Genomic DNA, 25,897 nt, shown 5'->3' with positions numbered 1-25,897 from the left:
CTACTGTCTCGGGCCTTGGGCACTGTACTTTTCCACATCTGTAGCTCTAAATGCAATAGTACACCTGGTGTTAGGAAATGTTTAAGCATCTTAAACATATTTTGTTTGTTTTGTGTATTATGTTTTGAAGTTTGGATGTGTGTGTGTATGTGTGTGTGTGCACGCGCGCGCACGTATGTACATATGTACGTACATACTGGGGTTGGAACTTAGGGCCCAGGTACTGTTCCTGAGCTTTTTTTTTGCTCAAGGCTAGTGCTCTACCATTTGAGCCACAGCTCCATGTACAGCCTTTTGGTAGTTAATAGAACTGCAGTCCTCAGATCTCAGCTTCGTAAGTAGCTAGGGAGTGTTTTTGAGACAGATTATCTCAGGCTAAACTCAAAGTTACAACCCCTGCTGTTTCAGTCTCTCAACCTATGGGATTACAGGCATTTGGCTTTTAATTTTATTTAATTAATTGTTTAAGTTCTTGGGGGTTGAATCCAGAGACTTGCACATGGTAGCAAGCACTGTACCACAGGGCTATATCCCCAGCCTCTAAATAACATGTCTTGATCAATAATTGGATTTTGATGATGAGGTTTGCCTTTCTTTTTTTCTTTCTTGGAAGTACTGGGGTTTGAACTCAGGGCTTTGGACTTACTAGGCAAGTGATTTGATGACCATCTTTTAAAAACAGATACAAAATACAAGTGAAATCACCACAGCTAATCAGATTTATTGTATAATGAAACACAAATGTTGGTCCATATACAAGCATATATGCTGAGTGACATGTCTAATCTTCTTACTAGTGTTTTTCTCAGAAACTTACTTCCTTTACATTCTCAGTACCTTGTCCGCTGATTTACACATGAGGTACTTGTTTGTGGTAGTTGACTGTTCATAACACTGAGCACAGGGGCTTGTTTTCTGTACTATTATTTCTTTAATCAGAAATACAACTATGCCTTTCTTTTCTGAAATAAAGAGAAAAGGCAGGTGGTCTTTCTCTAGAACAGTAAGTAACAGGGAAGAGTAATAGGTTCAGACATGATGCCTATGGCTCCTTGTGTTCTTTACCTAAGGAGAATAAAAGCTTATTTTGGATTATTCAGGATTCAGGTCTCTTGCATTGTGCCAGAATCAGACCTATGTTTAATTTTGACACTTTCCTTTAGGTCTTCACTTACCTAATGAGCTGTTTGGGTGTCTACCATTCTCTTCAAAAAGCCACCGAACCTTGTTTTACTTTGCAGTCATACATACCCATTATATTACTTTATTCTGGTCGCCCTTTTTTAACCTTTGAGCACAATGCTGTGCCTTCAAACTGTGTTTGACCTCAACCTGACAGTTGAGCTATTAGAGCTTATGCAAGAATTCAGGCCATGGCTAAATAAGCACAAACAAACAGTAGGCCAGGCCTTTACACTCCTCTGTAGCAACTCGCTATCCTTGGGTAAACCCTCTTTCTCTCTGCCTCCAGGTCTTCACGATGCCTTATAGACTCCCCAGGGTCCTCTACCTGCTCTATCTGCTAGGGTCTTTCCACAGTATTCCAGAGTCCAAAGTGCCTGCTTTTTCCTTCCTCTTTTAGGGACCGAGTTTCACTATGATGCTCCTGCCTGTGCTGGGGTTATATGCATGTACCACCATACCTGGCACTCAGCCTCTTCTCTTCCTTAAGGTTTTTCAACTAACATTGAACTGGTTTCCAGGAAAAAGAAAGTCTGACTACTGCTAACAGTGCTGTGAGATCATACACTTAGTAACCCTTTCTGACACCTATAAAGATCTGTTAGATGCACTGGAAATCTCTGATGATGGTCTCCCAGGCAGTTTGGCTGGCTTGGCTGTCTGGTGACAGCACAGGGAGACTGGAATGGGCTTGCAAGGGGGCGGGGCAGAGAGGCACACTTTGGAGATTTATTTTTCTATTAAGAAATATTTCCTGAGTGCCTTTGATGTGCTATGCAATTATTTACTAAGTTAAGGTCTGAAGTGGGAGGAGGTTCCCAGAAGCATGCTATACTAATGGGTATAGATTGTGTACCTCATGCCAATATTATAGAAAAAAACAATGAAATGTCATCACTCTAGCTTCACTGTCACAATACCGGTGCATAAGGCTCTACCTTTGGTTCCAAGCAAATAGACATCAAACCTAGAGCCATCAGAGTGGGCTGAGGCCACAGTAGCCATCCAGAATTTCATTCTGGAGACAGGCCCTAGGACTAGGTGTTATGGCTCTAAGAGTCACAGGGTAAAAGATGTGTTCTTCTATGCGTACAAAACTTGGGACTTGGAACAAGCCCTTTACCGGGAACTTCAAAGAGCTCCTTCACAGACTGAGTGAACCCTCAAGACAGAAACAGTGAAGTGGTAGAGCAGCGGGTTGGCAACTTGAGTTGGGGAAAGTAAAGTCACCCATGAGAAATCAAAATCTTGGGCCTGTGCTGTTTATAGGTCTAGGGTCCAAATATTTGGTAGCTCTTCCTCAGGAAAGAACACATGAAAACCAGGGTCAGAGAGACTTCTGGGACTTCGATGAAAGGAAACACACAGCCATGAGCCAGCTCATGAGGTATGTATAAGGAAAACAAAACCAGGAATGCCAACACAGTGAGCCCACACATTCAGAGATTACAAGTTATATAGACCATCATGAGGGAAATAAGCAAATACAGGAGAGGTAATACCCTTCCAGCCCCAGGAAGTGGCTATATTCAAAATAATTTTTTAAAAGTAGCATATATGTGCAAAATTATTATTTGACATTTGTGTAAGAATTGAAAAGAACTTATGACCAGGTGACCGTGGCTCATGCCTGTAATCCTAGCTACTCAAGAGGCTGAGATCTGAGGATTGGGATTCCAAGTTTGCCAAGGCAGAAAAGTTCCCTGTGAGACTCTTGTCTCCAATTAACTCCTTAAAAAAACAAAAACCATAAAAGTGGAGGCTGTGGTTCAAGTGGTAGAGTGCTAGCCTTGAGCAAAAGAGCTCAGGGACAGCCTCCAGACCCTGAGTTCAAGCTCCACAAACAACAACAACAAAAAGCTGACCAAAACCAGCGGCAGAATCCAAAACTGCAAGGATTGGCTAAATGCTAGAGCAGGATAAACACAACTAAAAAAATGCTAAGTGAAGGCTAAACCTGCTTTTTTAAGTGCAACTCTGACACACAAAGGACATGAAAAATATAGAAAAGCAAGTAAGGGATGTGAAGGCTGAGTGGAAAGATTTTTTATAGCATATTCAGTAAACAATATTCAAATAAAGAATGAATAGAATGTTCCACATCGAATAAGCACACTGACTCCTGAGTAGGGAACATATAAATAAATCTACACTTAGCCACTGGGCCTTAAAGATAAAGGTAACTCTCAGAAGCAACCAGAGAGGGGACGAGAGGATTCCTGTCCTCAAGGAGTTGGAAATACACAGGAACAAATATAGCGGAGGACGCGCAGCAGGAAGTGGAGGGTCTGAGCCAGGGTGCTGGCTGGAGTGGCGCTGTGGAGACCAGAGGTGGGCACAGGACATGAGGCAGCTCTTCCCGTGGACTGCAGGGACCTCCCGCGGGTGGGGCTGTTAAGCCTCCGTACCAAGCCAGAGTTGAACTGGTTCAACAGAAGGGGCTGCCTGCCCCTTCTCTTAGTACAACTCTTGTCAGCAATGTCTTAGTTAAAAAAAATTCTAAATGACTGTGTACTGGAGGAGTTTAAGAATAATAAATGATAACCAGGTGTCTTTTTCTCTAGATGAATGTGAAACTCAAGGGGTTCTTAATTGCTTACATTTTTGAAAAACTAAACAATTCACACACATGTATAGGCTTTGTATGTGGCCTTCAGCCATCGAGAAGTGAATTGGGTTGGCCTGGACTATCTTCTTCAGCTTCAAACCCAAAGCCATGGGAATGTAGTTTTATAAGTGGGTTTTTCCCTTAGGGAAGTAAAGCAGTAACAGGGTGATATGAGGACATTCAACTAAGAGTAAACATTGAGGTGAACTTCGCTGCATGCTTCTTCCCATCTTTGCCTGGCTAATTAGAGGTCTCTTTCCAAACTGTAAAGACTGTTCTTAAGAAGTCATGGTGCAGTAGCATACTGAATCACTGCACAAAGATGCTGTGTCATGTAGTATCCTCTTATTCAAACTACAGCTTAATGAAGTTATACAACCTACTAAAATTAACATGAAATGGTTAACAAATTGGCACCAAATCAATTATCAGAATGTCTCAAAGAAAAAGGCACCTGAATCATAATCATTGGTTACCTTCATGTTTGAAAGAGGCTGCTAGAGATTCATCCCTGATGGTGTTTCTTGTCACTGTATTTGATTTTGGTACCCTGGGTGTTGTATATATGTTTGTCTGAATCAGGGAAGGAAAGAATCAGGGAAGGAAAAGGGAACGTCAAAACGGAGAGACAAAGGGTAAAAGATGAACCAATGCAACAGCAGTACTTACAAGACAGTATGTTGTAAACCAACTGTACAACTGGGCAGGGGGAGTTGGGGGGGAAGGTAGGGGGGAGAGAAATGAGGGAGGAGGTAACAAGTTTGACAAGAAATGTATTCACTGCCTTACGTATGTAACTAACCCCTTTGTACATCACCTTGGCAGTACATTTTTAAGTAATAATTTTAGGATGCTCCTGTGTGAGTCCCAGTGGTGCTCTATCTACATCACTGTAGCTTTCACTGTCCGCTTCCAGATTGTTTGTCTGAAACCATTTGGAGCATCACTGGAGTGAAGAAAGTCAACCTCCTGCATTTCCCTTTCAGCATCCAGTGCTGGACGAGCCGATCGCCGAGGCTGTCTGCATTATTGCAGACACGGACAAGTGGAGTGTCCAGGTGGCCACGAGTCAGAGGAAAGTGATAGACAACATGAAGCTGGGCCAGGAGGTCTTGGTCTCTAGTCAGGTGTCCAGTTTACTGCAGTCCATCTTAGCGCTGTACAAGCTTCATCTCCCTGCTGATTTTGTGAGTATCGGCTCTCATATCATCAAAGAAATAAGCTTAGAAGTACTTGGAACATTTTAACTAAAGTCTTAAGTTCAGACACACTTGTTTTAATATACTTGGAGGTTAGCATTCAATAAAAATGGAACTTGCAACATAAAACCAGCAAACACTAAGGATGTCGGTATTGATGGCCCTCCTGCAAGACCAGTGGCTGTTATCTGAGCATGGAAATCTTTTGAACAAGGAAGATGGTAGAATGAATAAGGGATAAGGAGGGCTATCAAGTATAGAAGAAAATTTTAAATCCTCCTTTGGAAAATTCCTTAGTTCTCTATTTGGGAATGGAAATTAAGTACACCTAGTTTCTGAAGGGATTGTTGTTTTGTGTTCAGTAACTGTCCTCACAAAAACATTAAGTATAAAATAGATATGGCTTGTAGAAACACTTTGAAATATGAAATGTCTCCCTCCCTCCCTCTATGTGTGTACACACACACACACACACACACACACACACACACACACACACCCAAGAGATTAAAAGAGGAACTATATTTAGGAGGGGAGGGATAAAACTAGGAAAACCTCCTTGACTTGAGTCTTGGAAGTAGTCTTTCCTCCCTTCTGTGCAGAGTTGAGGGGGTTTTTTTTGGTAGCATAGTCATAAACCAAAACCTCTTTTCCTCTTGGCCTTGGAAAACATTAAAGAGCTACTGATGAGCAAAGTTGGAAGCTAAATATTAATATTCTAATTGCCAGTCCAGTGGTCATTTTCTTAAGTTCTTCTGATGGAATGTAGTTATACTACATTCCTCAGAAATAATCAAGACTTTGACAACTTTGAAAAATGTGCTCGAAATGGTGGTTGTTGTAAAAGCAATGTCAATGTGACAGGGCAGGAAGACTGCAGAGCACCATTAGGTTAGACTCCAGTTGCTGTTGTTTTACTTGTTTGATGGTGGACAGTCCCGAGTGTGTTTGAACCTCGGGTTTCATGTTTTAAAATGAAGGTGGCACAATATGTGTGTTGAGACTTCTGAAAATTAGTGGTCAGGTACTGTTTTTTTAAGTTGTCAAAGCACAGTGTTACTGCAGGATACTTTAAAAGCCAGTATGTACACATTAGGAGCTAGAACACAGGCTTTAGAGTCAAACCCAAGTTCTAATAAACTCTTAGTAAACATCTATTATTGTTATTGGTATGTTGGTTAATTAAACAGTATTGATGGTTGTAAACACCAAAACCATGTTTTCTCAAAAACCTTTATTTGAGCTTTAAACTGAAGAATATTCTTGTAGGATGTCTGTCCCGGAGTAATAGGAAAAGCATTCATGGGTTGTTATGACCTAGTTTTCCATTCTCCACTTATAAGCAGCTTTCTTCTAGTGGCAGATTGGGTTGAGTGCACATGGCCTCTTCTGTAAGGGAAGGAGGATATAGTAAACTTCATAGTGTTTTGCCAGACATTCATATTTCATTATGAAATATATAACTCATTTCATTTCACATGTTAGTTATCAAAGCCATATCATACTCTTTTTACTTCATTTGAATAAATTGACATTTAACCACTAAATAAAAAGAATGCCTTATTAAACCAACATCAAAGAAAATTTTATCTGACGTTTATTTCCTTAAGTATTACTTGAATAAAACATACATGATTAGGGCCTTCAGATGAAAGGAGAAAGAAGCTATTTAAATTTTTAAATTGAACAAATCTGTCTCAGGAACAGAAATCCCAGAAAAAAAGAAGGGAAAACAAACAACAGTTTCATTTAAAAATTAAGCTTAAAAAGTAACTGCTTTAAATTTCACATTTATTTATATTACCAGACTAAGAATACTCTTTTTTTCCACATCTCACCATATACTTTCCATGTGGACTATGAAGATACTGTAAATTAACTGTTATAACAAAGGATTCAATGTAACAATGTTCTTTTTAGTATTTTATAATGCTCTTATTAAAAACTTTGTGCTTTCCTCCTATAAAGAACTGAAGAGAGACACAGAGAGAGAGAGAGAGAGAGAGAGAGAGAGACAGAGACAGAGACAGAGAGGGAGAGAGAGATCCCACAACACAACCACTTATCACTTATCTCTGTGGACTTGGGAGACATTTCCATGAGAACTGGTGAAATCCTCCTGGCTTTTCTGTTCCTTACTAGCAGTTGTGTTTCATCCACCTGACACATGCACTTAAGATTTCAAGCCAGTAAGAAACCAGACAGAGTGCCTCACTAACAGATACTTTTTCTTGTCACTGATCAGCACAGATGGTCAACTTCAACATTTTCAAATGCATCTGTTAATCTTTTTTACCTTGAAAATAACAGGCCTAATGGTCTAGAAGAAAATTAGATACGATGGAATTGTCCTTGCCAAAGCAATCAGGTGCCTCACTGGAGATGCTTGCATAACTCTGCCTGCCAAATGCAAAAGCATTTGCCTCTGGTGAAAAACACAGATGGTTGCTATTCTCTAGAAAGTGAAGTTGGACACATTTCCAAGGGTAAAGATGTCCTGAAATATAATTGCCTCTTTATTGTTATTAAAGACCTAGTTAAAATATGCTCTTGAAAGCAAAATAAAAAGTTCCAAACGACCTTATTCTACTCTGGGCCAAAATAATCTGTGATATGGCAATAGAACAAATCAAATATAATCTTTACATAATATTAGAACAGAAATTTAAGTAGGTCTGCAGTTAAATAAATAAGGAAAATTCACTTCTCAGGAATGATTTAGCCATAAAATTGTCAGTAGTGTTGGTGCTAGTGGTTCACGCCTATAATCCTAGCTACTCAGGAGGCTGAGATTTGAGGGTCTCGGTTGGAGGTCATCCCAGGTAGGAAAAGCACTGAATGTCTTCTCTAATACCAGAAAAGTCACAAGTGGAGCTGTGTGGCTCCAATGACAGAGCCCAGGCCTGAGTTCAAGCCCTACGTCCTGGCGCATATACACAAAAAATTATCAATAAAGGATTCATGAGAATGGATTATTAGAAAGTTTTTTAAAGGCAGGAGATTTTTGTACTTAAAAAATGTAAGAACACTATTATGAGCTAGGAACCACTGGCTCATACCTATAAAGCCTGTGAAGATTTTGATTTAACAGCTAGGGCCACCTACAGCAACAACACTGATATGATACTGATGTTTTTTTTTAAATGGTCATTTTACACAAACATATTTTATTGCTTCTAGTGTTGGGTTTTTTTTTGTCACTTGTAGAATTGTTTTACATTTTTGTGTTACTAAGGAGTAAACCCAGAGCCGTAAGCCCTTAATTTTAAGCAAGTGCCCTATCACTGAACTACACTCCAACACTTACTTTTTTTTTTTTTTGCCAGTCCTGGGCCTTGGACTCAGGGCCTGAGCACTGTCCCTGGCTTCTTTTTGCTCAAGGCTAGCACTCTGCCACTTGAGCCACAGTGCCACTTCTGGCCGTTTTCTGTATATGTGGTGCTGGGGAATCGAACCCAGGCCCTCATGTATACAAAGCACGCACTTTACCACTAGGCCATATCCCCAGCCCCAACACTTAAATTTTTGAGGCTGAGTTTCACAGTGTCACTCAGGCTGTGCAGATTCACTTGGTGCCAAACTCAATCTCCTACTGCCTCCACCTGCTAAGCACTGTGATTATGTGTGTCGCCACTCCCAGCAGCTTGTAAAGTGTATTTGAAAGGGGTGATATTATATAACTTCAATGATATTGAATTGTATCCCTCATTGTGAATGTTGTTGACTTTACAGTGCATCATGCATCTTGAAGACAGACTGCAGGAGATGTACCTTAAAAGTAAAATGCTTTCTGAATATCTTCGGGGACACACGAGAGTCCATGTGAAAGAATTGGGTGTTGTGCTGGGGTGAGTTCTTTGAAGGGCTGTCACTCTCCTGGAATGGACTAGTCCATTCTAGCCTGCTCCTTCAACTCAGTAGCCTGGGCCATCCTGCAGCTGGAGGTCCAGGATTGCCCAGTGTTCAGGGTTCCTCAGATGTGAGCTCCACAGCTCTCAAAAGACCAATTCTTAGAATCTGACACCTGGATTCATACCTGGAAACAATTTCAGGACTTGGATTGGGGATACTTTTATGACAGCCCTCTGCTTGTTGCTTTTCTCTCGTAAGGGAACGTTTTACCCATCCTGTCTGCTGTCCATTTCTTGTAACTCTGTGTGATGCTAGAGCCACAACTGCCAGTGTTCATTCCTCACCTCCTAGAGGAGCAACAGGGCTTCCTCACGCTCCGTGGCCGGTGTGTGCAGCCACATCCTGTACTGCCTGCCGCTGACAGGGAGACTTGCTATGTTACCAGTCCCTGTCATCTTCCAGAGAGCACTTGCAGCATCTTCTCTAGAAGAAATGCTGACTTGTTTTCTTAATCAGTAGGCAGCTAACAAAAAAGTCCTGTGTCTATGGGTATTTGACAAATTGACAATTTCTCAATTTGGAATTAAAAATACCATGTGTCTAGTGTCATCCTTTAAATTCTCCCATGCCAGCTAATAAAATAATTATTTTTAAAATTCAGGACTTTGCATTTATATCAGACTCTTCTTTTATACCCAGGACATACTATTTTGCTTGGCTCTTAGCATTTCCTGTCTTACTTTATTTTTTACATGCTGCATTTAAAAAATGCTTCCCCCTTGGTTTTTGTTTGGCTCATGGCAGCCGCATACTGTAATCCTGCCTCACCGCTCCTCATCCCGGTAGATATCCGTCCATCTACACTCTTAGGAACTGTCTAAGAGTGCTGTTCCACAGACTAGAAAAGTCCAATTTTTTCTCCTCCTAACACCTGGCAGCACTTTGCCAGCAACTGTCAACCTCTGCCTTGGGAGAGGCAGCCAAAGCCATGTCCGTCCCTCGAGACTGGCTCTCGTACTCAGGGAGGATGTTTGGAGTGGTGCCCATTTTCACATTCTCCTAAACCAACGTGAACCATGGCGCCAAGTCAGCCTGCCTGCAGGAGGACTGACAGGAGGAAGGAGGAACAGTGGAAAAACTGAAAGTATGGTGAGCAGAAGTCAAACAGGGAATAAGAAAAGTCACATGCCGCGGGGTGAGTGGCCCTTACAGAGAGAGCACCTTTGTGTCCCCCATCTTTCTGTGCCCATCTCCCGTGGCATCTGTGGGCAGAGTCCACTGGGAGATGTTAGCTTACCATTAGTTTTAAATGATGACAGATAAGGTACCTGAAAATGGTTTCCTAATTAATTGTGTTATTTTAAAGTACTGTTCTTTTCTGTTTTCAATCTTCAGGATTGAATCTAATGACCTGCCTCTGTTGACAGCAATTGCCAGCACTCATTCTCCTTATGTGGCTCAGATACTTTTATAAACTAATGCTCAGGACAGTGCTTCTTGAAACAAGAAAAACAAGTTCTCAACTGAAGGAGAAAGGAACATGCCCTCTGTGACATCAGAAGCATAAGAGAAGACAGAGTCATTCCACCATTTACATTGTTGCTTTCAAATGGATGCTTCATTGGGAGACTTTGGTGTACCTGCACACAGTGGCATTTGTGATTTTCAGAAGCACTTTGGATCTTTGGTTACCTGTGAATCAGCAAAGTGTTATTTCTGGCTGGAGGAGACATAAGCACTACACTAAACACTAGGCAGTTGTTGCAAATAGCCTTGTGTTTGGACAGAATAATGACAAGCAATTTGGAGTAGGGTGCAAACAGCCTGTGTAACATTCCAGCAAGAAAATGTTCTAGACTTTGAGAGTGAGGCTGCAGCCTGAGAGCCTAGTGCACTATTCCAAGACAGGCAGAATAAGGACTTTGCTTTTCATAGGAAGCAAGAAGGAAGCCACATTGTGCCATCACCAGCCTCCTGGCTCCAGCAGCTATTGTTTGATGTGCAGGATTTTCTGTTGGAAAAACAGTGCTGTAGGGGCCCAGTGCTTGCACTGAGGTCTCAGGGTTTTCTCTCAGAAGTAGCCACATGTAATTCAGACATGGATTGCTGTCGCGCAATAACCCAAGAGCCAATGTAGCATCCTCACCCACCTAGTGTAGTTTGTAAAGCAGAGTGCAGCTGACCCCAGTGTTGACCCTGTCGCTTAGAGCTCTCTGCAGCCTTTCCAAGAAAGGCCATTGCCAAAGTTACTTATAAGCTCAAGTGTTTCTGTGGATACATTCTTCCAGCCACAGCCACTTCCTTCCTCAAATAGTTCATACAAGACTGTTTGTAATTTAAAAGGTGCAGCTATCCGAGTGGGAAGTGAAACTGCAGTAAAAAGCAACTAGGTTAGACTATAGAAGCACTCTGCATAGTGTGAATTTGTACAGTATCAACTCTGTACCCAAAACATCCTGACCATCACACATAAAGCCTACCAAAGTGAAGTATTCAACTGTTAAAAACCCACAATTTTCTGTTAACAGAAAAGACACCTAGTTTACTGACTAACAATTTAACAGAGTGTATCTTGACATCTAGGATAAAGTAAAACTTGGATTAAGCAGTAGAGGCTAATGTAGTAAAGCAAACATGGTCAGCCCTAACTTCACTCCTTCCCACTTAGCTCTTGTACTAAGAAGGTGGACTATTTGTTTCTCCTGGTTTGGAGTTAAAAAAAAAAAAAGACTTCAGATTTCATATTTCATAAAATCCTGATCCTTAGTACCACATAACTTTTGTCTGTTCTTGTACAAATGCAAGTAAATTGTTTGGAAGCTGTACCAGTTGACACAAATGCTGCATTCTTTCTTAGGAACAGGCTGCAAGTATACTACTTTCCCCTCTCTTTGTGCTTTGTGAGATTAGATGGAGGTGCTTCAAGGCACTTATTAGTATCTTTCATTTTCACTTTATTTTTATCTTCCTTTTACAAAATTTAAGTTTTCCATTCTCTTTAGTAGTATTTCCTTTTCTGTTGGCCCAACCTAAGTTTGGGATTTTCACCTTTCTCTTTCCATGACATCATTGTTTGCTATGCCCACCTATGGCTCAGCGCACTCAGCCTTGCTGTTCTCATGTGTGAATAAGCTGTCAAAGCTGGTCTTAGAGCTTTTCCATGCCAGCCAAAAGCATTCCCCTTTGCTCTAGCAGCGTTTCCTTGTTTACATGTTGTAGGCATTTTGCCTCATTCACCATCTTCCAGGGGTTCAGAGAACAGAACTCAGTACAAAGCCAGTGTGATTCTCATGTATCCATTAGTGGCATGTTGAAAATTAGTTCCATCCTGGGAAAATTAAGCTTCACATGGGCTGATTCTTAACTCTACCTAAAAAACCTGGCTCAGACTCCTCCAAACATGAAAGTTACAATTTTCTTCTTATTCAAAATGTGTATTAGGAGATCACAGGTGGGCACTGGGTGGAGGTTATCTCATGACCCCTTAGGACTCCACGCAGAGCCGCCTCCTGTGTCTGCTGCCTACAGAAACGCCCAGAATGTTGCTGCTCTAAGTATTGTTGAACTATTGAACATTTCAAGCTTCCTCTTAAATTCAGCTTCTTCCCTAAAGCAAAGATGAAGAAAACTTGCCACAGCTGAAGAGTTGAGAAAGGGCTCCCACCCTCCCATACCCCTCTCAAGAAAAAAAAAATTAATGAAGAAAGAAATCTACCTCAGTTGACAGGATTCCACCTTTGGGGTTTCTTCAACTCTGTCTTACTGTCGAGTGTAATTCTTTGTTGTTCTGGCTTTCTTAAGCAAGCTAGTGAGGCATGGCAGAGCGGACGTGTAAACGTTCCTGTAACAAGCCTCTTTCTAGCAGGTTGCAGTTTTTATTTTTAATAAATTGATAAGTGATATGAATGTAAAGCTAATTGTGTATGTTTTAAACATGGCAATGAAAGTTTAAAATGTAGCTTCCATACTTGTGCATAATTCCAAAGTATTTTATTTTATCAGTGTTAAATAGCTTTTTGTATAGGCTTCAATCCATTTTTCTGAAGTGTGCTGTTTTTTAATGAAAATAACTAAAGTCTTTTCACATCCCATAGAACTGCCGTTTACATATTACAACTTTTTAAACTTACCATATTTTTCAGAAGTAACTTTTTTGGAGGGAAGAAATTACCCACTTGCTAAAAGATTCTAAACTGTTATTTGGGCTATTATAATTAGGTCCTCAGATTTTATATAAATTTAGTCTGTAGCTTCTTAGGTTCGTTGCTAGAATTGATTGTTATATATGAATATAAAGTGACCCCCAAATTCTTTTAAACGTCTGGCTCTCCACTAATGCATACTCTAAGGAACATGTTGTTTATGCATACTTTCACCATTAAATTGAAAATGTCCATCTCGGTTAATGTGAACTCTTTCTTTCTGTTATGCTCTGGGGAATGATATTTTCATATGTTTTTTGTCTAAATCAAGCCCCACTGTTTTAATTTTTAAACATCAAAAATTTGGTGAACCATAGATCTGGGAAGTAACCTCTCTGTACATCAGTTTGATAATAAAAATTTGAAAAAAAATAAATAAATCTGGGAAGTAAGAAAATTTGAGTGGTAGTTTAAAAGGGAGAAAATTTGGGATTTGTTAATGAAACTCCATAAAGAGAAATTATTAATACTTCTTTATTTTTGACCAGTTGAATGGATACCAATGTCAATGTGTGGAATATTTTCTCTTGTTCATTATTATGAGCAAATTTTCTTGTTCATAATTTGTTATTTTGGTCCATTTTTTCTGTGGCATTTGGTGCAATAAATCTTTTGAATTGATCTTTGACATTTTCTGGGTGCTGGATTTGATTTGTTATATTCAATCAAACGTAGAGTATCAGAGTCACACAGTAAAGCAGGACCTTAGTACATTTGAGCCAGTGGGTTCTGACGGGGGTTTAGAAGGCTTGGGCATTTTTGCAACACACACTGGTGTATGTAATCAGTAGCCATAGCGATCCCCATCACCACCAGTACCCGGGGAGAGCGCAGAAATAGAGACATTCTGCCTTGCAGTGCAGTCACAGGGGCAACTTCTGTGGCCATTAAATGTCTCACTGAGCATTCGTGGGGGGGAGGGGGTGATGGATCCGTGTGTAATATCTAAGCTGGGATTTGTGTTCTGCTTTACATGTTGTAGTTGATCCTGAACTTCCCAGGAATGTAGCTGGTATACACATTCAGGGAAGGTTTGACTTTGGAAGTAAAATCTTGGGGGGTATAAAAGATTTCATTATTTTATCTTATTACACATATGACTTGGTTCTTGGACCAAGTGGCTGTGTGTTGTAGATGGGGGCTTCTGCCCACTTGTTTGCCTTCTACTCTGCTGCTTCCGTGTTTTGCATACTAAAGAATGAATTTTGTAAGTAGAGCTGTGACTCATAGTAGAGCACCAACCTTGAGTAAAAAAAAAAATAAGGGACAGTGCCCAGGCCCTGAGTTCAAGCCCCAGTACTGCCACAAGATAAAATAATCGATTTAAAAAGTAGTTCAGCTAGGCATTATACAGGTTTGCAATACACTGTGCACTTAAGGTTTACCATATGAATTTTGCTTGAGGATAATAGAAGGGGTATCATGATACATTCACTTTGAAGAAACCATGAGTTATATCGGTAAGTATGATCTCTGGGAAGATGTGTACTATTTCATATTAGGTTATGTTTTCCTTTCTGATTAAATGAAAATTTCAATGTTTTCCCTGTATATAAACATACATTAAAGAAAACTCACAGTGGACAGGTCTAGGTCAAAACTATAGAAGGAATTATTTACATTGTTCTTAAATTTCTTGTAAATTTGAAAGCATTTTAAAATATTTAAATGCAAAAATCAAACATTCGTTTGAATTTAGGGAATTTGGGATGATTTAACCTATAACAGCTCTAATCCTAGTTAGAATTAGTTCAGTGATGCAAAGCTACTAACCCAAGCGTTCTGCACACCAAAGTGAACCATCCCATTGGACCTAGCCAAGAATTCAGAGCACATAGCAATGTAAGCAGCTGAGCTCCCTTTCTGAGCACGGTTTCCTCAGGGTCAAGACCCTATCGCTCCCTTGCAAAATGTCTCAAGGGGACACAAGCCATGGCTCATCCATCAGGTTACTGGTGACGCAGGCAAAATCCTGTTCAGACTATTTGATGGAGCAAGAAGACTTGGTGTCGGGAACAAGAAGCTGTGGACCTGGGCTATTTCTTTCTCTCGTACAGTCAAACTCAACATGATGACTGATGACTGCAAAGATCATTGTGCTGTGGGATTGTGGCAAGAGCAATTGGAGGACAGCAGTTTGTATGTGAACCTCAGGAGACACATGCTTACACGTGCTGTACTTGATTCTCCAACAAAACGTTAAGAATGGTAATATCTCCCATCCTATTCTCTCTCTCTCTCTCTCTCTCTCTCTCTCTCTCTCTCTCTCTCTCTCTCTCTCTCTCTCTCTCTTTCACACACACACACACACAGGAATTCTGCAGCTTACCCAAGGACATGGTCATAGCAACCCCACAACCTCATGTGCTCTTTTACTGTAAAAAGGGGTACCGGTCCGCTCCCTAGCTTGATGGACATCTTGCGGAGAATCAAATACAGACTAAAGTGCGGTTTCACAGGTTCAAAGGAGCTGCAAACTGGTTATTAATACTCCTGTGAAGTGTCACTTTCTAACTTGTATGTTAGAACGACTTGATTTTCCTTTCTGTCTATGGTGATTCAGAAAAGCGATAGGTCATACCTCTTTCTTCGGTGGCTTGGACAGTCTCAGTGGTGGTGACTTATTCTGCTTCAAAAGTAGGGCCCGTTTGGAGTTTCTCTGACTGGTGTCCTCATAATCACCCATGTGCCAGGCAAGAAAACCACGACTGTACCTTCCTTGAGTGTCCAAGACACAAGGCCTCGGCTGCCTGAAAGAACAAAAACCAGGAAGGCTGTAGAAACAAGGTCACCAGCTCTATCATACACGACATTTGCCTGTTTCTCCTATGAATTGAGGTGGCTTCTGACCATATGGTGTTTGAAATCTGAAGAGCTGGCCCAGGAGTCAGCATCCTGAGAAGGTTCTGGAAGGTTCTTCATTCCCTACCAATGGCTGAATTGCTGGAAATGCCAGGGAAGTGCCTTGTCACCAGAGTCCCTTGGGTTCTGTCAGAGCCGCATGTGGAAGGTGCTAGAAGGGGAAGGTGGCATGTTAAGACTGTGACCTTGAAGACTTGGAGCTCGCAAGGGCATCGCCTGCTGATTGCAAGGTCTCACAGACGCGCAGGAAAACACCAGCTCTCGCTTTGGACAACATTTTAGAAGAAAGAAAATCTGAGCTCCATCCTCTTTCCCCAGTGAGATATTTGGCAACATTCCCAAAACCTTAAATTAGAACACTCTCTCCGCCTTTGCCTTCACAATCTAAAGAGCAGCTCCGGGGAACAGACAGAAACAGGGACGGGGGGGGGTAAGGATTTGCCTTCTTGTTTGGGGGCTGAGGCTTGTGATGGCCTCTTCTCTCACATCCCCCTTGACCTGGCTGCGGAGGCCCTGGTGACCACAGAGTTCCCCTCTAGAATAGCAGCTTTACAGGTTCCCAAGTATGTCAGTCAGCTCTCCACTCAGTCATCAAGTCTGGACTTACAGAGATACGAGGTTTACTTGGGCGTGTGGTTTGGGTGGTGCTGTTCTCTTAGGCCGTGGCCAGGCAGTCCGTCATGCTGAGCCACCCATGAAACAGCAAAGCTGCTGACCTGGTGGTCATAACATGTTTGCATTACTTAATTATTACCTCCTCTAAGAGCCCCATTATTACTTTTTCCTTCCTTTGTAGAAAAGCTGGAAACCCTGACAAAAGTTTCTCTTCCTGGGTCATTTCAAAGTTCATTGTTGACAGGACTGCCATCCCCAAATACCGTGGTCTGTAACCACTACCCACAAGGGCCTCAGGTGTAACTTCCACACGACTACCAGAATCAGAGGACGTCTGAAAAAGTCACATCTTATTCTCCTGCCCCTAACCCTCAGACAACAATTTCCAGTTGCCCCCAGTAATGTCTATTTTGCAAAAGGCTACCTTAGTAGCACGTAGCGTGTGCAAGCCCGGTGTTTAAAAACCTAGCACCTTGAAAATAAAGTTTAAAGAAAATGAAGCCAGGGCTGGGAATATGGCCTCGTGGTAGAGTGCTCGCCTCGTATACATGAAGCCCTGGGTTCGATTCCTCAGCACCACATATATAGAAAAAGCCAGAAGTGGCGCTGTGGCTCAAATGCTAGCGTGTTAGCCTTGAGCAAAAAAGAAGGCAGGAACAGTGCTCAGGCTCCGAGTTCAAGCCCCAGATATGGGGAAAGAAAAAATGAAGCCAGGTATCAGTGGTGTGTACCTGGAGGCTGAGCAGAAGTCTCGCCAGGAGCAAGAAAGCTGACTGAGCATAAGAGACCCTGAGTTCAAACCCTGGTACTGGAAAAAAACCCGCAACCAGTTCAAGTCCAGCTTCAGATCACATTTTACATTGTTTTCCCACTTCTTTAATCTCCATTCCAGAATACTTTCTCAGTCTTCCTGTGATTTGTACATGACCTTGGGATGTTTGAAAAACAGTCAAGTTGTCATGTAGATATTCTTCAATTTAGGTTTATCTTAGGTGTCTTCTAGATTAGATTCAAGTTATGCGGCTTTCAACAGAAACTAAGCAATAGGCTTCCTTTGTCTTTGTTTTCCCCCTAAATTCTGGGGATGGAGGAAAGCCTCATGAATGCTGGGCCCCCCGTCCTGTCGTGTAGTTTCTGGTGGTGATAGTCATATTGCGGCCGCATGTTTAGTGACTTTCTCGGGTTAATTTTAGAGAGTGTCACATGCCTCCTCTGACGTTTCTAGTTTGTTTGTTCAATGGTCAACTAAGGACTGAAAAGGGATTAAATGCCTCGAATCCCAAGTATTTTAGCCTTTGCATACGCTGCGGCATTGTGCCTATATTCTAGCAGATTGTTCCCAACTCTGCCTTAGCCTTCATTTTCTGCTACATATCACTCTAAGAGCAGCCCAAAGTGAAAGCGTAGATCCTTCTGTCTTCCCAAACCTATACATACATGCAAGAGACTTACAGATTCGTAGGAATATGTTCAAGCTTTTCAAAAAACCTCTCTGTATACCTCATTCTTTGGCTTTCCCCTTAAGCTATTTACCAGCTCCTGTTGACCCTAACCTGTATTGTCCCATTGACAGCTATAGTGTCCAATAATTGCTCACTTATTTTGACAAATGCCCATGAAATAGAGCTGTTTATGCACAAAATTAGGTTAAGCAATTAAAAGCTTTGAGAATGGAGCTTTTCTAAGGATTTCAAAACTGGCCAAATATAGTATTTTTCTAAATAGAGGGCATTTAAAGATCATCCAACCAGTGTTCCATCTTCAGGAAATGGTATGCAGCTGCTTTTCACAATGACCATGTTAGCAAGGCTGTTGAATTTGCAAACTTTCTGGAGAGATATGGAGAGAGGAATGATAATGTCAGATGCCATGAAGAACAGTCTTCTTACAGTCAGCCGTTTTTCATTAAATTCTACAAGCACTGCATACATTTGCAGTGTTTTGCAAATGTATGTTTCCTTCCTAGAATCTCAGTTTTATGGGTTCCCAAGTGTGTTATTTTGATGGTTTTTGCCAGTTTTCTTTCATTTTTTGTGAGGTTCTGGGAAATGGAACCCAGGGCATGCAAGCTAGGCAAGTGCTTCATCACTACATTACATTTTCCCAGTGTTTTCCCTGTTTTTGTTTCTCTTACGGAGCATCTTTTTGGAGGGCCTTATTCCACCATTCCTGAAGTGCTCCTCAACTTACATCATTCTAAAATGAAATGGAGAATATATATGATATATACAATATATTATTATATATTATATATTGTTATCTTATTTATCATATATATAAGAGTTTTTTAAATTCAATTGTAAAGGTGATGTACAGAGGAGTTACAGTTACCTAAGTCAGGTAATGAGTACATTTCCTTTTGAGCAGTGTCACCCCTCCCTCATTCTCTCTCAGTTTTTCCCCTCCTAGCTTCCCTCCCCGGCAAGGTATATAATTCATTTCCAACATGATGTCTAATGGGTTTCACTGCTGACTCGGTTCACCCTTTGTCCCACCATTTCAGTACTTCCCCTTTCCCACCCCAAACCAGGTAAACTTATATGCAAGACAAAGGGCACAGTCATGAAAAACATCAACAGAAGGGAATAAACCAAAGGGGAAAAGAAAAGGAAAGAAGAAAAAAGAACCACAAAGAGCACAATAAAAAATCTCTTGCTTCTCATTTCTTGGAGTTCATTTCCATAGGCATCATTTCATAGGATCATATGCACATAGCTATTGAGCCCTTGCAACCCTCTCCTAAGAATGTCCTCCTTTGTTCTCACTGTGTGAATCTTTAGACTGCATTAATCATACCCAGCTATAATTGTCTTTTGCTATCCACTGAGTTTGCTTATAGATTTATTAAAATAAGAATGGCCAATAGACACATGAAGACATGTTCAACATCTCTGGCCATAAAAGAAATGCAAATCAAAACAGCATTGAGATTCCACCACCTCACCCCAGTTAGAATGGCATTACCAAGAAAACAATAACTGATGCTGGCAGGGATGTGGCCAAAAGGGAACACTACTACACTGTTGGTGGGAGTGTAAACTTGGTCACCCACTCTGGAAAGCAGTGTGAAATTTCCTTAAAAGGCTAAACATAGAGCTCCCCTATGATCTGGTAATTTATCCAAATGACCACAAACCAGGCCACACTAACGCAACTAGCATGCCCTTGTTCATTACAGCATTGTTTACCATTGCTAAGATACAGAAACAACCCAGATGCCCCTCCGTGGAAGCATAGGTTAAGAAAATGTGGTACATACACACAATGGAATTTTATGCTTCCATCAGAAAGAATGACATCGCCTCATTTGTAAGGAAATGGAAAGACTTGGAAACAATTACACTAAGCAAAGGAAGCCAGACCTAAGGACACATAGGCTCATTTGTAGTAATTAGAATGTGCCTACAAATCTACAGGTAAACTCAATGGAGACTTGATTTAAAGAAAATTTTTTCCTCTGCTTCTATTGCCCATGTCTGTGTGCTGTGTTTCCTTTTGTGCTGCCATTAGCAACCTCCTTTCTTAGCTGCTGGATCGAATCCTTGCTCTTCAGACTTTCTGTATAACTTTCTTGCAACATTGTGATGACGGACAGTCATGTTCTCACCCATTCCCTTTGAGCTTCCAACATCCTCTTCTTTCCTGTCTCCCTCCGAGACAGACAGACAGACACACACACACACACACACACAGAGAGACAGAGAGACAGAGAGAGACAGAGAGACAGAGAGACAAAGAGAGAGTCCTCTTGGTTCTCAGATCATTTCATGTATGTTTCTTTCAGAACAACTTTTTTCATTCTTTTTTTCTCTTACTATTTCCTAGAATCCTCATCCTTTTTCCCAGTACCACCTACCTCTCAACCAGGCAATAGTATTTATATCCAAGGATTCAACAAACATCATTATTTGGATGTATAATGTGTTTACTTCTCATCCTAGCGTGTAGACACTAATCTCAGCCTCTTCATAGCGGGCCCTCTCATGGATGATGGTAAGACGTTTTCCTAGCCTTTGTGGAGACATATGAGGATCCAGACACTGCTAGTTTTTATGTACTACTTCTAATCTGGGTCATAATCCCATATCAGAGGAAATATTTCCCACTTTTCACATATCTAAGACCAAACAGCAAAATTCAGGGAAGCTGGAACTTAGGTTTGTTACATTCCAAACTTCATTTATAAAATAGAACATATAAATTTATAATATATGTATGTATTTATATAAATATTTATGTAAATGGACATAGTAATACTTATAGAATCCATAACTATAAATAAATAATGCATAATAAATATAATATGTAAACATATTGCATATATGTATAATATATAAGCATAAGCAAATAAATGCATAAATATATGTTCATATATTTACTAAACTTATAATATGTAATACTTTTTGTTTTATTTATTTTTTGTCAGTTGTGGGGCTTGAATATTTATTTACTTTTATTATAAAGGTGATGCACAGAGGTGTTACACTTGTATAAGTCAGGTAAGGGGAACATTTCTTTTTGAACACTGTCACCCCTTCCCTCGTTTTCTCCCAGTTTTTCCTTCCCTTTCTACCACCAAGTTGTATAGTTCAATTCCAACAGAGTGGGCACATACTTACTTTTTTGTGTGTGCCAGTCCTGGGGCTTGAACTCAGGGTCTAGATGCTGTCCCTATACTTCTTTTGCTCAAGGCTAGCATCACCTGAGCCTCAGCTCTAACTCTGGCTTTCTTGATAGTTTATTGGAGATAAGAGTCTTACAGAGGGTACTGGACATGTGGCTAGTGGTAGAGTGCTTACCTAGCATGCACAAAGCCCCGGGTTTGATTCCATAACACCATTAAAAAAAAAAACAGAAAAAGATGGAAGTGGTGCTGTGGTTCAAGTGGTAGAGTGCTAGCCTTGAGCAAAAGAAGCTCAGGGACAGTGCTCAGGCCCTGAGTCCAAGCCCCAAGATTGGCAAAAAAAAAAACCACAAAAAAACAAAAAACAAAGAGTCTCACGGGCTTCAAACCACAGTCCTCAGATTTCAGCCTCCTAAGTAGCTACAATTATAGATGTGAGCCACCAGTTCCTGAATCATACTTACTCTGTGTGTATGTATGTGTGTACATGCATGTATGTGTATACTGGTACTGGAATTTGAGCTCAGGGCCTGGGCAATATCACTCAGCTTTTCCACTCAAGCCTGGCACTCTACCATGTGAGCCTCAGTCTACTTCTGACTTTTTGCTGGTAAATAGGAGATAATCTCATTTTCCTGCTTAGGCTAGCTTTGAAATTCAATCTCAAATTTCAGCCTCCTAATCGGCTAAGATGACAAGTGTGAGCACAACTCATACGTGAGCACAATGCATGCTTGCTTTTTTTTTTTGGCCAGTCCTGGGGCTTGGACTCAGGGCCTGAGCACTGTCCCTGGCTTCTTTTTGCTCAAGGCTAGCACTCTGCCACCTGAGCCACAGCACCACTTCTGGCTGTTCTCTGTATATGTGGTGCTGAGGAATTGAACCCAGGGCTTCATGTATAGGAGGCAGGCACTCTTGCCACTAGGCCATATTCCCAGCCCATGCATACTTGCTCTTAATGAGTATTGAGCTAATACTTACAAAGCACTTAAAAGTGGCTAACTTTCATATAAGTTTGTGTTATCTCTTTATATTATGATTACATCTTCTCATGCCTTACAATCCCTTCCCCTGACCACCACTAAAACATCTCTTTTCCCTGTGGTTCTTTTGATAGAACCATGTACCTGAGCTCCCAGAAGACACCTGTGGGAGTCACCTTCCACTCTCGCTTCTCCTCCCTCCACATTCAGGTGCCTGCCAAGTCTCAACCAATCCTGGGTGGCTCTCTCTTCGCCTCACCTGGCTGGCATCCGCTTCCTCCCTCTTTCTTTGTCCACTTTTCCTACTAGTGCCAGGTCGTTTTCCTAAACCATAGATTTGATTATAGTATTTACTGTCTTGAAAATTTGAACAACAGTAGTATACCTCTTATGAGAGCTGAGCCCCAAAGTTTCAGGATGGAATTGAAAACACCACAGAATCTGGTTTCCGTACAATTCCAGCAGAATTTCCAAACATCCCCAACCCCAAAGCCTGTGCACTCAGCCAGTCTCCTCCACAGATCGCCCCACAGAGCTTCACCTGCTCCCTGGGCTTTACCCATGTGCTCCTGAGGCTGGGCTTGCTTTCTTGCCTCCACCTCCGTGCTATGTCTTAAACACACAGCTCAAGCACTCGCTCCCTATAAAAGGCACCCTGCTCCTCTCTTCCTCGTCTCTTCCCCATAGAGCGTCCTTCTGACTGGTGTTCTCATTGCCATGTTGAGTCTCCCCATCAGAAAATCTGTGGGTAGGCTGGGCATTCTGGCTCAACGCTATAATCCCACCTACTTAGGAAGCAAAGATCAAGAGGATTATGGTTCGAGGCCAGCCCAGGCAAAAGTTTCTAAGTGAATAAGTCACACACGGTAGCCTGTCATTCTAGCTACATGGGAGGAGTAAGCAGAAAGATCCCAATCCAGGCTACCTGTGGTGGAAAGTGCTCCACCCTATTTGGAAAATAATTAACCCCCAAAGGGCTGCAGGCTTTGTGTGCGTGGTGCAGAGCCTGACTGGCGATCGAGGGGCTCTGGGTGAGATGCCAGTGTCACCCGATTCCCCTCCCCAGCAGAAAAGTCTGCGAAAGGGGGAGAAATCATTTCTTCTTCTTCCTTTTTTCCAATGTGGGGGAAGGGAACCCGGGCCTTACGCGTGCCTGGCAAGTGTTCAGCTCTCCCCAGCCTTCTTCCTACATTTTCACGCGCAGGGCCTACAGTTCCCGACTGAGCACACACCTTACACCGACGGCACTTTGCCTGCAGCTATAAACACACAAGACACCAAAGCTCTTTCCATCTCCAGCCAAAGCCTCCAGCTATACACCATACAGAGGGCCCTGGGAGTGATGTCCATGTGCTTTACTAGGGTGGAATTGTTTTCACATTATTAATTACAATATTACTTGATAACAATAGTCATGTATGATCGTACTTAATAATATGGATAATTTAATAATCATTGTATTATTCCTTTTTATGTAACAATGTTTATATCTGCCTTAAAAACGACTGGCTGATTTTCGAGGAATTGACCAAGATTTTCCTCACAGCCAGGACAGCAGAGAACTGGGACGGAAGATGAAGCGGGCCCCAGCGCCATGAGGACATGGCTGGCGGGCCTTTGCTCACGGTGTCCAAGCAGAGGGGCCGCTGGACCGCACCCGGACGCCGCTGCCAGAGGAAGCCCTGGGTGCTGACAAGACCTGCCAGCCCCCGGGGGCCCCGCCGCCCCGCCGCTCCTGATCCCGAGCCAGCAGTGCTTGTGAGTGTTTACTCAGTGCTTGTGAGTGAGTGTTTACTCAGCGCTTGTGAGTGAGTGTTTACTCGAGTGAGTCAGGGGAGCCGGGCAGCATGGGCACGAGACAAACCCTGCTTCTGTTTGGCTTCTGACCCACAACTTCTGGCTCTAGTTAGTGGACTAAAAATAGTTGCAATAAGCAGTGAAATGACCCTGGAAGGGAGGTGCCGATGGCTCGTGCTGGCCATCCTAGCGACGCGGGAGGCTGAGAGCTGGGGATCGGGTCCCGAGCTAGCTCGGGCGGGGAGGGAAAGTCCATGAAACGCTTACCTCCAGTTAATTACCAACAAGCCTGGGGCTCAGTGGCAGAATGCCAGCCTTGAGTGATAAGGCTAAGAGACAGAGCCCAGGGCCTGTCACACCACACACACACACACACACACACACACACACACACACACACTTACTGTTAGGTTCCAATGAGTCAGCCTAATTGCCTAATCCACACTAATTACAGTCACCCACTTCCAGCTCAGGTAAAGTGGGGGAGCTGCCTGGGGGCTTCGCATCCCTCCAGCATCCTAAGGTGTTGGTGTGACTACTTCATATCCTGCTGTGACTTGCTCACCTGAGGTCCAGTGACACCTCTGGACTGGGACCCCCAGGCGGGACGATCTGTGTCTCAGCCAGCCAATCTCTTTAGGGTTTGCCGTCTGCAATTTCATTTCTCCCAAGGGCTAAGAAGCCATGGGTGGCACAGGGAAGTTCTGGAGCAACGCATTTAGGAACCCCTGGCAGGAGCTGAGCTGTTGAGGGCAGCCTTCTTCCTGCTAGTCTCTCCTTGGAACATTTGCGAGGAGACTTCTGTTTATGCGGGATTTTTTCCTTTTTCCATTTATAGTGCAGTCCATGCCTTTGGCCAGACTCTTGCAGAACTGACAGGAGACTTTAAAGACGAGCTGTTTCCCAGTTCACTTCTCTCCTGTGGCCTTTTGCATAGATGCAGACTGCCTAGGAACAACACAAGCACCCCAACAATACCCTCCCTGCAGCTGCCCAACACCTTACTTCAACGCTAAGCTGCTGGCACTCAGGCAGACACACCGTCCAGGAAGAATCCCATCTGCGCCCCTCCACACCACAGGACGTCCCTCTGGCCTCCCGTCACGAGTGACTCTAGCTGGTCATGCCTGCCAATTATCCTCTGGATAATATGTATTTAATTTTGGATCAGCAGTCACATGGGCAGTTAAACAAATTTTCAGCTGGACTCCAGAAGCTCATGCCTGTAATCCTAATTACTCAGGAGGCTGAGATCTGAGGATGGTGGTTCAAAGCCAACCCAGGACTCTTATCTCCAAGGAACTATGAAAATTCTGGAAATAGAGCTGTGGCTCAAAGAGGTAGAGCATTTGTGCACAAAATCTCAGAAACAGCCTCCAAGTCTTGAATTTAAGCTACAGGATTATCACCAACCAACTCACCAACCAAACAACCCAAAAAGCAAAGAACCAATCTTTTCAGCTGGTCACTGGTAGCTTTTGCCTTTAACCCTACTATTCAGGAAACTGAGATCTGAGGATCAAAGTTCAAAGCCAGCCAGAGCAGGAAAGTCCATGAGACTCTTATCTCCAATTAACCACCAAAAATCTGGAAGTGGAGCTGTGGTCATCGGCAGCCCTGAGCAAAAAGCTCAAGGACAGTGCCCAGGTCCTGAGTTCAAGCCCCAGGACTGGCAAAATGAATGAATGAATGAATGAGTGAATGAATGAATGAATGACTTGCTTTGGAATCAGATGAAGCAAGCCCACGGAGTCCAGGCATAATCACGCACAGCAGAGCCCGATTCCCCTCCCTCGTTCACTGTCTTCGGTGCTGTGTGCATCCGATGCCCAGGCCAGGGTGGAGGCGGAGGTGACATCTGGGTCATGCCTTACTGAACAGCTGCCTAGAGAGCAACTCCGATTTGAGAGCAATGTCTCCAAGGCCTCAGTTCTGCTCAGGGAGGGAAGCATTGGTTCTGCAGCCCCCCATGG

General features: G+C 42.4%; 2 protein-coding genes and 1 long non-coding RNA gene across 6 annotated transcripts in view; 2 read left to right on the top strand and 1 right to left on the bottom strand.

The window, feature by feature from the left end:
• Fnip2 (folliculin interacting protein 2) overlaps positions 1-13,004 on the top strand; it is a 106,990-nt gene extending 93,986 nt beyond the window's left edge. For all 4 annotated transcript variants that reach the window (XM_048364726.1, XM_048364724.1, XM_048364728.1 and 1 more), the window contains 3 exons: positions 4,777-4,977; positions 8,722-8,837; positions 10,237-13,004. In XM_048364726.1, coding sequence (XP_048220683.1) covers positions 4,777-4,977; positions 8,722-8,837; positions 10,237-10,315 — 396 coding nt within the window. In that variant the 3' untranslated portion in view covers positions 10,316-13,004. The remainder of the gene's footprint in view (positions 1-4,776; positions 4,978-8,721; positions 8,838-10,236) is intronic.
• LOC125364936 lies at positions 4,985-6,929 on the top strand. Its single transcript, XR_007213596.1, has 2 exons — positions 4,985-5,969; positions 6,100-6,929. It is a non-coding gene; the product is annotated as an uncharacterized LOC125364936 (long non-coding RNA).
• Positions 13,005-15,362: 2,358 nt separating the features above from the next.
• C16H4orf45 (chromosome 16 C4orf45 homolog) overlaps positions 15,363-25,897 on the bottom strand; it is a 53,464-nt gene continuing 42,929 nt past the window's right edge. The window contains exon 4 of the mRNA XM_048364215.1: positions 15,363-15,793. Within this exon, the coding sequence (XP_048220172.1) occupies positions 15,619-15,793 (175 nt within the window). The 3' untranslated portion in view covers positions 15,363-15,618. The remainder of the gene's footprint in view (positions 15,794-25,897) is intronic.

This window comes from Perognathus longimembris, chromosome 16 (assembly GCF_023159225.1).
Source record: "Perognathus longimembris pacificus isolate PPM17 chromosome 16, ASM2315922v1, whole genome shotgun sequence".
Taxonomy (NCBI): Eukaryota; Metazoa; Chordata; class Mammalia; order Rodentia; family Heteromyidae; genus Perognathus; species Perognathus longimembris.
Note: the sequence above shows the minus strand (reverse complement) of the source record. Positions and strands in the feature narration are given on the sequence as shown.